This window comes from Amblyraja radiata, chromosome 29 (genome assembly GCF_010909765.2).
Source record: "Amblyraja radiata isolate CabotCenter1 chromosome 29, sAmbRad1.1.pri, whole genome shotgun sequence".
Lineage (NCBI taxonomy): Eukaryota > Metazoa > Chordata > Chondrichthyes > Rajiformes > Rajidae > Amblyraja > Amblyraja radiata.
Window position 1 is genome coordinate 15,945,803 of NC_045984.1, and position 14,663 is coordinate 15,960,465.

Consider the following 14,663-nt stretch of genomic DNA (forward strand, 5'->3'; position numbering starts at 1 on the left):
ATCAGAAGAAGTAGGCAGGTACCACAGAGGTCGGACTCCATCTTACTTGTTAATGTTTTTTTTCCCCTTTTGGATATTAGTGGGGCAATGGTTCTTCAGGGCTGTGCAGCCAGAACTAGGAGCAAAGTGGCATTAATAGGCCACCACTACAAATGCGAACGAAAATTGTGAGAGCTTTAGTTGATAGTTTGGGCAATAACTGATATATCTATGAACATCCATGCCTGAAAGATTACCATCTTAGAATTACTCCCAGTGCCATGAGAAAACTAGTATAGAAGTAAGAATATTAAAGCAAATGAATGTTTGGAGAGATGGAGACATGTACCTCAGTAAGATGGGATCAATATCCTCATAGGGATTTTAATGGGGGCTGGTGTAGCTCCAGGAATTGGGGTTATTTTAAACTAACTTGGCATGGGGTAAGTGGGAGGGAACCTTAATTCAGGAAGGAGAGAAACAAAATAGGAAATGGTATGTTAGAAAAGTAGTGAGGGAAATAAGGGCAGAGTGAAACAGTACAATCAATACAAAGGGTCATATGGAAAAATGTTAAGTAAAATTAAAGATACTATATCTAGTTGCATGCTAAGGAGAATGAGGAACCGAAGGAAATTCATATTGATAAAAAAGGTATCAGAGTATTTGGCGAGACGAAAACATGGTAAATGCTTAGAATGTCATGGTCCACACCCTAGAGTTTTGAAAATGATGGCTTCAGAGATTGTGGATGTATCGATTATCAACTTTCTAAATTCTGCTGATTTTGTAATGAGAGATTGGAGGACAGAAAATGTGACTCCACCATTAAAAAAAAAAGAGGAGAAAATAGGAAACTAACAACATAATAGGCTGATAACAGTAGTAAACTAATAATGTTGTGATAGGGAGTCCCAGACCTGAAACATTACTGTTTCTCTTTCCACAGGTGCTGCCTGAATTGCTGAATGTTTCCAACATTTTCTGTTTGTAATTAAGACGAATAAGTGGAAGGGAAATGCTGAAACTTACAATGAAGTCATAACATTACACCTTCGACAGAATAATTAGATTGAGCAGAGTCAGCATAGATTTATGAAAGAGGAATCATGCTATGGGGCTGGGGTTCATTGAGGTTGTGGATTAATGAGGATTGATAAGGAAGAGTGCAGTTTTGGATGAAGGTCCAAAAATGAGGTTGATCAATCAGGTTAGAGCTTGTGGGTCTATCCTGGCATCGACTGAGAATTGGTTAACAGAGAGAAACAAAGAATGGGAATAAATAACCTTTCTCAAATTGGCAGGCTGTGATTTGTGGGTTACTACAGTGATTGTGCTTTGCGTCCCACCCACTCACAATCTATATCAACAATTTGGTTAAAGGTTCAATTGACATAGCTTGCAGTTTGCTGATGATACAAAACTAAGTGAGATTTTGAGTAGGGAGGAGGTTTCAAGGGGAAATAGACAAGCGGAAAAGATAGACAAGAACATAGCAATTATGTGGAAATGTGTGGTTATCAGCACTGGTACATAAAACAGGCCTGATGCTGTAGGACCAAGGGATACAGTATTGCTGGGTGCTAATTTATCACTGCGCTGACCGTGTTCTCAAAAATCTTTAATGATCTGGCTGTTAGATTTTTGGAATTACCATCCCTGCTACATCCAGCACTCCAGATCTTCCATTAGTTGGAGAGAGGCATGGTTGAACTGAGAGAAAATGTGCTCACCTTCCTGACTGAAATGTGTGGGAAATGTCTGCTCTATGAGAGGAGGGTGTGAACAGATACTCTTCTAAGGAAAATACTTAATTTCATTTTTTAGAATGGCTTGAACAAAATAAAATATTTATTGTGAGTGGCCCTTGGAAGCAGTTTGTAGAGTAAACCTGGTCCTTCCTGTGAAAAGACTTGTGCATCATCACATGATGACAGAGTCAAAGCTTCCCGGTTTAGCCTGCCTGCCAGTCTTTGGTTGGATCTCCAAAGCAGACCCAGTCTCCCAGCTACCACTCTCCCAGCTACCACTCTCCCGGCAGTTCCTCAGGCCAGTCCATATACCCAGATAGCAAACCACACCTCCATCCACAGTGCAAGATTTCTCATCACATAATATTTTCACTTCATTTTGCCTTCTGTCACTTTCATCCCTGGTAAAAATTCCAAGGTAAAATTCACTTGTTATCCTTCTTTTGAAATATGATCAGTTATAACATATATGTAAAAAGCAAAGAAAGGAATTTCATATGGTTTATACTTTGATAATTAGAACCACAGTTCCCAGCTTGATAGCAAGAGTGTCCTTTCCATTGAAAACAAACTCAATGACATTTGTGTGAATCAGTTGGAGCTGTAGAATCTGGTGGAACAGGGAACAGAACTAAAGGGTCCATAGTAGCTGAGAAAGTAGAGGAACAGAAAGACTCAGATCACAGCAGTTGGGAGACTCTAGGTAATATAAGAAACCACTCCAATGGATTGATCTCATTGTTTGCAAATAATTGCTTACTGCCTTCCTTGGCTGGGCAAGAGGTACATTTTTGCGGTGTCATCCAAGGCAACCTTTAAGATACTAAAACATTACATATGTCTGGAGTTTGAAAGCTGGCTGACGTAGCATGAGGTGACAGAGTTCACATAATTCATACACCATTGCTCACTCAGGGATGACTTACTGCTGCTCACCTTGGTTAAACTCTTGCCAAACAATTTTGCAAGAAACCTGCATAGTGATAAAGTGCAAATGTTGCTAAAAAATGCAGATATTCACAAGAATTAGAATAACTTAATAAACGTCTGTGGATAGGAGAGGTTTAGAGGAATATGGGCCAAACTCCAGAGGGGGTGAAATGAGACTAACTTGCATGTGGCATCTTGGGGTGGCATGGATGAGTTGTGCCGAAGGGTCTATTTCTGTACTGTATGATTCTATAATCTTCATAGTTACTTCCACTTCAGTGAATTGCATACTACAAAACTAAATTCCGCCTCCATTACAAATTCCCATGTTGCTCATTATTCTTCAAGAATTTCATAAGAATTCTTAAGAAATAAAGCAATTAGTTCTTCTTTGAAATGTTTTCCTTTAATCTATTTTGCTAAGATATTAAGAAATTCTGTTCTCTCTCCTGCAAATGTATTCAATCATTTTAAGGGTTCTATCTCCATTTCAACATTTCTTTATCTTCTCGGCTGATGATTTCAACCTAGGAGGAACACAGGTCATCAACCTTCATCTGAATTGCCCTAAAAGCCACTAGAAGGGGGTTTCTCTTATTCACATCTCAGCTGATCAACATTATCATTGGTTGCACATTAGGAATAAAAATATCTGTTACGGCAAAGCGTTCTATGCGGCGCTCATTAATAGATCAAATAATCACGTTTAAATATCTTTAAGAAAGCAGGGAATGAAATGTTGCTTGGCAACTATAAATGTTGTTCTACCAATATCAGCATCAGCTTAACATCTGTAGTTGGAAAGTTACCAGAAAGTATTCTGAGGGATAGGTTGTACAGGCATTTGAACGGGCAAGAGCTGATTAGGGATAGTCAACAATACGTGGGAGGTCGTGTGTCACAAATCAGATTTAGTTTTTTGAAGACGTGACCAAAAAAGGTCGATGAGGGCAGAGCTGTAGAAGTTGTATACATGGATTTCAGTAAGATATTTGACAAGGTTCCACATGATAGGCTGCTCTGGAAGGTTAGATCGCATGGGATCCAAGGAGAAATAGCTGAAAGGATAGCAAATTGGCAAGTTTGCTGATGATACAAAAGTGTGTGGTTTTGCAGATAGTGAAGATGGTTGTGAAAGATTGCAGCGGGATCGGAATCAATTGGCCGGGTGGGCTGAGGAATGGTTGAAGGAATTTAATACAGAGAAGTGTGAGGTGTTGCATTTTGGGACGTCTAAGAAGGGCAGGATCTACACAGTGAATGGCAGGCCTCTGGGGAGTGTTGTAGAGCAGAGGCATCTTGGAGTGCAGGTGCATTGTTCTTTGAAGGTTGAGTTACAGGTAGATAAGGTGGTCAAAAAGGCTTTTGGCACATTGGCTTTCATCAGTCAGAGTATAGAAGTTGGGAGGTCATATTGCAGTTGTATAAGACGTTGGTGAGACCGCATTTAGAATAATGTGTTCTATTCTGGGCACCATGTTACAGGAAAGATATTGTCAAGCTTGAAAGGGTTCAGAGAAGGTTTACGAGGATGTTGCCAGGACTAGAGGGTGTGAGCTATAGGGAGAGGTTGAGAAGGCTGGGTCTCGATTCCTTGGAGTATAGGAGGATGAGGGGTGACCTTACAGATGTGTACAATATCATGAGAGGAATAGATTGGATAGATGCACAGAGTCTCTTGGTCCAGAGAAGGAGGATTGAGGACTAGAGGACATAGGCTCAAGGAGAAGGGGAAAAGATTTAATAGGAATCTGAGGGGTAACCTTTTCATACAAAGGGTGGTAGGTATGTGGAACAAGTGCCAGAGGAGATAGTTGAGGCTGGGACTATCCCAATGTTTAAGAAACAGTTAGACAGGTACATGGATAGGACAGGTTTGGAGGGACATGGACCAAGCAAAGGCAGGTGGGACTAGTGTGGCTGGGACATTGTTGACTGGTGTGGGCAAGTTGGGCCGAAGGGCCTGTTTCCACACTGTATCACTCTATGACTATCACTTTAAATTAACATTTCTCATCAAAATGATTCCTTATCACATTTATGAGCAAATGAACACACAGACCTTGTGGTGAAATACACATCAGGTGCCCACATAATGTGGCCTGTGACATTCCATGAGCCTGCCAGCTGACGATAAATACTTGTCGGGGTTTGTGATGGACAAGATCAGTGATACACATGTAGTTGTTTGAAAAAGTGATCACTTATGTTAACTTCTTGGATTAGTGATGCTACTTTCCCAATTTATGGTTTGTGAAAAAAAGGTTCCGTTAATATTGCTATTTGCTGCTGAAATTGAATTGCAACAAAAAATTATATAGCTATAGGTTAAATTAAGAGCTATAGGTATTCCTTTAGTAATCCTGTTAGTGCGACACATGCATGCTCAACCATTCAAACCAAGGACTGTCATCCGTAACCAAGCTTTTCATTAACAAGACTGTTTGGCAGTTCTGCTTCATTGATAGGGGTATATGATTTTGTTAATGTTACGACAGCTTACCATTAATGTAGGTACACTGGTTTTCATGAAAGACTTTCTCCCATTTCTTGACCATTTCCCGGTTCTTTAGATTAACGTCTGGGATATTGAACTGTGTTTCTTTCAGCTGCCCTTGAAGTAGTTTCATGAAACAGTGTGAATCTGCATGGTCGTGGATACTGCTGCAGAACAACGAGAGGAGAGGCACTCAGACAAAGCAGATTCTTTTGCAATCAACAATGAAGGAGAGTTGATGTGGTTAAGTTTCAGTTGGAACATCAGAAAATAGCAGCAGTAGCCCTCAAGCCTGACCCACCATTGAATATGATCATCATTTCAGGCCTCGGCCTCTCTTCCATGCCAGTTCCCATAGACATCACTTCCTATTCAAATACATTCGATCTAGTCTCCACGAATCCCTGAGGCTGAGAATTCCTGAGGCAGAAATAAGGGCTGCACAATAGCGTAGTGGTAGAGTTGCTGTCTTACAGCAACAGACCTGGGTTTGATCCTATACGGGTACAGTCTGCATGGAGTTTGCTCCAGTTTCCTCCCACATTCCAAAGACATGCAGGTTTATAGGTTAATTGGCTTTTGAAAAATGTCCCTGGTGTGTAGTGGACTCTGTGGGCCGAAGGATGATATTTTCACAATGTATCTCTAAACTAAACTAAACTCCAGAGATTACCCATCCCCTGCAACAAGAATTCATGTGTGTCTCAGTTTTAAACTGTCCCCTTGGTTTGTAACTATGTTCTCTCATCTGAGACTCTCTCATTGTGGAAACAACTCAACATTTGCTCTGACGTCCGACATTTTCAATTGTTACGGAAACTTAATACAATCTGAATTACACATTATTTGATCAATTTTCTTAAGTGCAGTGCAAAAGCTTGGATTTTGATACTTGAAATATAACAAAAAATGTGATTGCAGGAGATTTAAGTTGAAGTGACAGTCTAAAGGGACCGTCCCACTGCGGCGACCTAATTGGCGAGTTTAGAAGAGTTTAGGAGAGTTTGCAAAAATGTCATGTTGAAGACCTCCTTCGACTATGTAGAAGACCTCCTTCGACCTCCTTCGACTATGTTGAAGACTAGCTTCGACTAGCTTCGGGAAAATTGGACACCGAATAGTGGAGAGTGAAGACGATCTCCTTCAACCTCCCTTTGACTATGTTGAAGACTATCTACGACTATCTTCGACTACCTTCGATAACCTTCGACTACCCTCGATTATCTACGACTAACATGCCGACCTACTACGACCTACTTCGACTAAACCTATGAGTAAAAAAACTATTGATTTTTTCCATGGTGACCTTTTTTTACTCGCGAGCATTTTTCAACATGTTGAAAAATACGCCACGACCTAACTGAGGCCTCAAGTACACGGGGACTAATCTCGAGCATGAAGGAGACCTCCTAGGACATAGTGTCGACCATGCTGCGAGTATGAGTCACGGGCAAACCCGCCAGAACTCGCAGATTAGGTCGCCGCAGTTGGACAGCCCCTGAAAGAATCTGTTTCTGCATGATTTGATTCTATATCTATATTATGTCCCCGATATTACAAGAGAAGAGGAGAAGATAGAGGAGTGTTGGGTGGACTCTACAGGCACAGGTATGCAGAGGCCCTCCCCATCTTACCTGGAAAGTTGATGGCCTAGGAATTCTAACATTAGGAGGCAACTGTCAGGAACTGTCGGGCTAATATTTGTTGGAAATGGTATTGTACTGACAATTACATTTTAGTAACTATCCGTAGGCCATATGTGGAAAAGGGACACTTGGCTAAGGAGTGACTGGCACCTGAAATATTCCACCGACATTTTTTTATTGACTCCAAAAGGATATCATATCTATGACATTCTTCTCTTTGGCTTTGCTGTACCTGCCATGGCCTTCTCCCCAACATAGGATCATCAGGTTGAACTTTCCATTTCCTTCATCTACCAGGTTTCGAGTATATCTACAAAAAAACATGAGTTTAATTAAATTATGCAAATTAGCTCAAAATGGTCCTTTGGTGAGGCATTCCACACTTGCATCTGTAACGCCTTCCTTCCTCTTGAACCATGGTTTGTCCTCTACTAAAGTGGACCTTGACCACATCTCATCTATTACCTACATCCCTACTTTCTCTACCTCCCCATCGGGGCAGAGCAAGAACAGAGTTTTCCATGTCTTTACCTTCCAGTCCACCATCCTCTTTGTTCAACAGATTATCCTACATAATTTCCATGAGCTCCACCAAGATTCCACCAAATGACACATATTCTCTCCCCTTTCAGCATTTCAAGATTGCTTCGTTGGCCGGCTCCGTACAGGGGTCGGCCGGTTCGACGCCACCATGCATCACTGGGGGCTGCGATCATCAGCAGCCTGCGTGTGTGGAGCAGACCAGCAAACAGCGCAGCACGTCATTTTCGACTGCTTGTCCTCCGCCCCTCTGGTGGAGGGGTAGACCTCATGGCCCTCGACAGCAGCACATTAAACTGGTGACAGCGCCTGGAGGGCGTTACATTACCTCTGCTGCCTCAAATGCAAGAAGAAGAAGCTTTGTTTGCAACACTCATTCACTATTCCATTTCCACAAACCATTTCCCCTTGTATGGCACTTTCTCATTCAACCACTGGGGATGCAATATCAGTCGTTTCAACTTCTTCCTTTCTCACCAGTCAGGGATGCAAATGGTCTTTTCAGATAAAGTAGTAATTCACTTGCACTTTTTCCATTATTGCATTTGAGGTTAATAATGTGGCCACATCTACAATGGAGAAACCAAATAAAGATAGGACAATCATCTTTGGGAGAACCTGCATTCGGTCTGCAAGAGAGATCTGAAACTTCCCATTGCCTGTCATTTTAATTTCCCATCCCATGCATAGCCTCCCATAGCCTTCTACACTAGTACAACAATGCAAGCTTGAAGAACTACTCATCTTCACTTTGGGAAGTTTTCCAGACTTGATATTGACTTCTCTAATGTTAGGTAACTCAATCTTTTACTTTATCCACATCAGAATTTATGCCCGCCATCATTTTGAGCAACACATTATTTAGACAAAGAAGGGTAATCTGATCCTATTTGCTACTGCTACATTAACTCATTTGGTCTCACTGTACCAGATAAATTCCCAATTTTCTATCCATCCCTCCCACATCTCTCACTGAAAACCACCTGTTTTCCTCTTTCGCAGCTGAAATAGGATTCTGAACCTGAAATATTAAGTCTATTTTTTCACAAATACTGCCTGACCGAGAGCCATAGATCTATACAGCATGGAAACAGGCACTTCAGCCCATCTGATCCTAGTTTTAGAATCCTCCACTACAGAGAAAAACTGAGCAATAATTTTATCCCTACTTCTCATGATCTTGTAACTTCAATAAGATCACCCTCAGCATTCTACACTTCAAAGAGAAAGTTCCAGCCCATGCACCCTCTCCCTATAACTCAGGCCCGCAAACTCAGGTAACATCCTGGTGAATTTCTTTTACACCCTTTCCATCTTGATGATATCCTTCCGGAGGAAGGACAACCAGAACTGCACACAATACTCCGTGCAGTCTCACCAACAACTTGTACAGATGTAAAAGGATGTCCCAACCCCTGTACTCACTGACTCTCCGATGAATGGCAAGCTGACCAGTTTCCTTCTTTGCCATCTTATCTGCTTTCATGGAACTATGTACCTGTACCTCTCAGTCTCTCTATTGGACAACACTCTCTTGGGGTCTGCCATTTCCTCTGTAACTCCTGACCTGGTTTTAGTTTACCAAAATGTAGCACCATGCAGTTGTCCAAGTTAAATTCCATCTGCACTCCTTGTCTGATTTCTCGGGCACATCTACATCTTGCTGTAATCTTAGATACTACTGTTCACTACACAACCAATTTTGGTACTGACCATGTGAACCAGATTGTCATCCAAGTTGTTAATATAAATGATAGACCACTGATCCATGTGTCACAGGCCCCCAATATGAATAACAAAACCACTTCCACCTTCTGTCTTCTTCCACCAGTCCAATTTTGTATCCATTTGGTTATCTTACCCTCGATCCATGTGATCTGAACTTGCAAACTAGCCTACTGTGCGGGAACTTATCAGACGCCTTGCTAAAGTCCATGCAAATAACATCTACTGTCCTACACTTGTCATTCTTCTTAATCGCCTTTTTAAAAAACACAATCAAAATTAATCCGTCCAGTGCAACCTACACTTTCTAGCTAACTACACCCAATTCGGGCAAGTGGCAGAGCATTATCACTCCATGGTGTTAGTGGTAATAAACATGTAGTTTAACAGGGTGGTCACACGCAAGGACAGATTATCCTCTCCAGCTTTTAATAACACAATTTGAGAGGATGAAACATCAATGTTAGACTGACTCTCACGATTAAACTCTGGATATTATGATTACAGGTATTTTTTCCCCCCAATTGATCTATGGTCTTAAACAAAGACAAAGGAGGAAAATACCTGCAGTGTAAAGAATATCCAGTACCATATATTTTATGACAGTAGTACAGAAATTCAGGTGGTTGGCAATGGATGTCTTAGGCTGTGCTAAGGAATTGGATAGCTTATTTTCTTGAGCAGATGGCTTACCTGATCACATGTTGGAAGAACTTTGCCCTGTAGTATATTGTATATAAAAATTACATTCTATTCTAAAATAAATGCAAGTAATGCGTCACATTGACATGCTTCAGGAAGTGAAGTAGCCCACACGTGCATGTTACAAGACCTGGACAAAGTTCAGGCATGGGCTGATACGTGGTAAGTAACATTCATGCCACAAAAAATACCAAGCAATTACTATTTCTAAAAATGTTAAAAGTATCTACCGTAAACATTCAATAGTATTGTCCCATTCAAAGGCCCATGGATTCCCATAGCTTCATTAACTGCACTTCCTTCCGCACTGCTTCCTGGAAGGACTCCATTTAATTCTCCTAGTTTCTCCATCTCATTTATATCCAGCTAATGTGCCATATGATATACCAGATGTCTTCCTTCTACCCAAATATATTTGCTTTTTGCCGTACAAACATTTGCGATTGAAGGAAAAGACGGGCAAGGCAATGTGGAGTATTTAAAAGTTAGATGTACTTAAAGATGCAAATAACTTGAAAAGTTATAAGAGGTAAAGATGTTTTTTCTGTCAATGCTTTTAGGTTCAGTTCCCCTGTGGGAGCTTCTTTCCCCCTATTATCGAGCTTCTGAACGGTACTTCCATAAGCCAAGGTACTGTCCGATTCACCTGTAGCCCATTGTAGATATTGGATTTCTCTATCAAACTGATGCACTACAATGCTTAGAACTATATTCTACACTATGTATCTTCCCAGTTGCTCTATCTATTGTCCTTAGGTTTGACTTGATTGCATTTATATCTGATATCGGTATACTGTATCTGATTTGTTTAGATAGCTTACAAAACAAAGCTTGTACCTCGGTACTTGTGACAATGATAAACCTAAAAGAGTAATTGTTGATAACAGTAGACTTTCACCAATTTCACTAGGCGCATGAACGGTCCTTTGAACACAACAGCTGCAGCTTAGTCTTCATCAGAATTTGGATGTGAATTTTATTAAGATGCCCTCGCAATACTGTATATAATAATGTCAAAACCACTGCAGTTCTGAAAAAACATCACCACCAAACAGCCATTCCATCAAGGCAGAACCCTGCATCCCAGCCTCGAGAAAGTTTTGCCTACAGCTAGTTTTCTTGTTCTGCAGAAAGGACTACAGTTGTGTTAAAATATCCCAAGGCATCATTTTCAAAAGAACAAGGAGTTCTTCCAATGTTCTCGACCAGATTTATTTTTTGAGGACTGCCAAAGTAATTTATCTAACCATTCATTTCATTTGCTCTTTATAGAAATGTGGGTGGAGCAGGCTGCATAAGCAAAGTGACTACACTTTAAAGAAACTCACTGGTTGTAAGAAAAGATGAGACAGCTTGATAAAGCACCTATATTAACAACCTATTTTTCTTTCTTTATTGCTATAAGGTAGCAATTTGAATTTGAAGTACTTTTCCGTTCTGCAAACAAACAGCAAGATTGAAAATTATTAAGTTCCATCTAGTCAATTAAAATGTCAGATTTTGACAATCACTTTTTATCAAGTAGTTCAAAGTTGAAGCCAGAGATGAGGTGAAATGATGTAAAGTCGCCTGTTCTTCACCAAGTGTACTATTCTTAGGATATGCTATGTTGTGTGGATTTTGTTTTTTTTCTTTGAACAATATTTCCCGTCTCAATCTTGAAACTGTTCATTATGCCTTCTTAAATAATGATAGACATAAAATGCTGAAGTAACTCAGCGGGACAGGCAGCATCTCTGGAGAGAAGGAATGTATGACGTTTCGGATCAAGACCCTTCTTCAGACTTCAGATTGAAATAATGAGACAGTCTTCTTCATGTGCAGCCCTTCAGGATTGATGATTATTTGCTTCCACTCCAGCTTTGTGGAATCCAAGGTGGTAAATGAGGTCAATAGGGGAACCACAGCCTCTGTTGCAGTTGGGACAGGAGCTGGCTGACAAGTCTTCAAAGTTCTCCATATCACCCCAAATGCCTCTTAACAGAACGCCTGTTTTGAGATCTGCTGCTGGGCATGTGAATGATGTACTTCACCGTTGTTACATATTACATAGAAACCATAATGCCAGTCACACTCTGGACCCCTGGTCAATTAACTGAGCCAAATGCTGGACCACTCAGACTACCGTACAATCGGATGTCAGATTATCAGAGTTTTACCGTATTGGGGACCCAGGGGATTGAAATGTACTGTTTTGGGGCACGATGACCTCATGGTGGATAAATGCTAAATTAGAGCAGTTCACTCAGAGCCTGTAAGTTGTAACCTCCTGTTACACATGCAAAGTCTGCTCCCATCTTCACACACACATACATACACTGAATGGAGACTTGGTTTTGAGTGCTCACTATATGTGAACAGGTGTGCACATCTTAGCCTGAGTACAAGCCAGGACATGTTCAGGTGACCTTGAATTCACAGCCAGGTGCTTGGTGACCAAGTATATTTTATTATTAACTGGAGACTCTGGGTCAGACTAAGAATGATGTCAGCTGTCAATAGATTTCAATTGTCGGCCACATACCTTACTATAGACTTAATTTTTAAGGGTGGGCCTTATTAGCATAAAATTGCATTTGAAAGTGAAATTCAATGCAATAGTCTGGGTGACCCACAAACTAGAAAAGGGTTTGGAGCACAGAATTCTAGCTCAAGCAGCTTCAACCCAGTGATCAGTGGCGTTCACAGAAGACTGCTGCTTCCTCCCGATCTCACACAGACTTGGCTCAGTGCTCTTCTGGAGTTGGATTGTCATGGAACTAGCTCCACCCAGAGGATTGTTCCAAAACACTGAATGGTCTCTTGTGTACATCATAAAAATTTGGCGAATGTTTTGAAAGGACCTGCTACTGGCTGGCAGTCAGGCTGGCAGTCAGGCCACTTAGTAATATATCAGGGAGGATTCAGATAATCTCATGAAATGCACGAATAGAAAGTTAATTTGCATGGTATTGTCTTTTTACAAGTCAGAAGGCTTTCAAATCTGTTAAATATAAGACATTCGGGTATGAAATGGACGATCAATTTAAACTTTATAGCTTATTAAGTTTATTTTGCACACATATAGAAATTGTTGCAGTTTGGATTTGACATATAAATACCTTGGAGTGCACCTTGATAACAAACTGGACTGGTCTGTCAACTCTGACTCCCTCTACAAAAAAGGCCAGAGCAGACTCTTTTTCCTCAGAAGGCTCAAATCCTTCAATGTATGTAATGAAATGCTGCACATGTTTTACAACACTGTGGTTGCAAGTGTCTGCTGGGGCAACAGCATTAGTGCAAAAAACAAGAAGCTGGTCAAACTGGTTAAACGAGCTAGCTCAGTGCTGGAGGGGAGAGTAGACTCTGGGATGGATGTGCTTGAGAAGCGTATGAGGCACAAGGTGCAGGTCATCCTGAAAAACCCCGGGCATCCCCTCCATGTAATTCTGGAGAGTCAAAAGAGCACTTGGAACAACAACCGACTCCTCTCCCTGCCCTGTAGAACGGAGTGGTTCAGGAGATCCTTCACCCCTGCAGCCATTAGATTTTATAATTCGGACCGCTAGGCTGTAGGGGGATGCATTTTGCAATTTTTTAATTTTTAATTGTTAATTATTGGTCTTTTTAAGTATTTATTGCTCTCAGGTAGTGTCCACATTGTATTCTATGTATTTTCTGTGCGTTCGTTTTGAATTTGTGGGTTTGTTGGTTGGGGGCTTCTGGACATCTGAATTTCCCTGAGGGGATCAATAAAGTATTTATTATTATTATTATTATTATTATTATTATTATTATTATTATTATTATTATTATTATTATTATTATATTATTATAATAATAATAATAATAATAATAATAATAATTATTATTATTATTATTATTATTATTATTATTATTACCACTGATAAAGTGGTAAGTGAAAACCACAGTGGTTATCTCTGAGTTGATCATCATACTGTCATATACTGCAAGTATTAGGACAATGCGGAGTGTTGTTGCACAGTGAGGCCTTGTCCATAGTTCCCTGAAGAAGGCACTTGGATTAGAATATTATGTTTGGGATATAATGTTACGACTGTACCAAACTTTGATTAGGCTGCATCTGAAGTATTGTATGCATTTCTAGTCACCACACCATAGAAAGATGCACAGGAAAGGATGCAGAGAATGTTGCTTGGATTGAAGGGTTTAAGAGAGGCAGAAATAATGTTGATAGTCAAACTCTTTTTCCCATGGCAGATATATACAACACATAGGATTAAGGTGAGATGTAGGAGATCAGATGGGAAAGCTTTTTTTTTTTTTTTTTTAAACACAGTGATTGAAATCTGTAGCACGCTGCCAGAAGAGTTCGTGAAGACAGATACAATCACATTTGAGAGGCATCCAGACAGGCACTTGAGTAGCCGAGGCATAGAAGGCTACTGGCAAATGCAGGCACATACAGTGGCTTGCAAAAGTATTCATACCCCTTGAACTTTTCCACATTTTGTCACATTACAACCACAAACGTAAATGTATTTTATTGGGATTTTATGTGATAGACCAACACAAAGTGGCGCATAATTGTGAAGTGGAAGGAAAATTATACATGGTTTTCAAATTTTTTTACAAATAAAAAACTGAAAAGTGTGGCGTGCAAAAGTATTCAGCCCCCTTTACTCTGATACCCCTAAATAAAATCCAGTGCAACCAATTGCCTTCAGAAGTCACCTAATTAGTAAATAGAGTCCACTTGTGTGTAATCTAATCTCAGTATAAATACAGCTGTTCTATGAAGGCCTCAGAGGTTTGTTAGAGAACATTAGTGAACAAACAGCATCATGAAGCCCAAGAAACACACCAGACAGGTCAGGGATAAAGTTGTGGAGAAGTTTAAAGCAGGGTTAGGTTATAAAAAATATCCCA

General features: G+C 40.4%; 1 protein-coding gene across 3 annotated transcripts in view; it reads right to left on the reverse strand.

The window, feature by feature from the left end:
- The window catches only part of LOC116989348 (cysteine dioxygenase type 1-like), a 37,089-nt gene that overhangs the window by 4,230 nt on the left and 18,196 nt on the right, over positions 1 to 14,663 (reverse strand). For 2 of the 3 annotated variants that reach the window (XM_033046664.1, XM_033046665.1), the window contains exons 3-4: positions 7,036 to 7,113; positions 5,164 to 5,324 (exon numbers count right to left, since the gene is read on the reverse strand). In XM_033046664.1, the coding sequence (XP_032902555.1) occupies positions 5,164 to 5,324; positions 7,036 to 7,113 (239 nt within the window). The remainder of the gene's footprint in view (positions 1 to 5,163; positions 5,325 to 7,035; positions 7,114 to 14,663) is intronic. The other variant, XM_033046666.1, reaches the window with a different exon arrangement.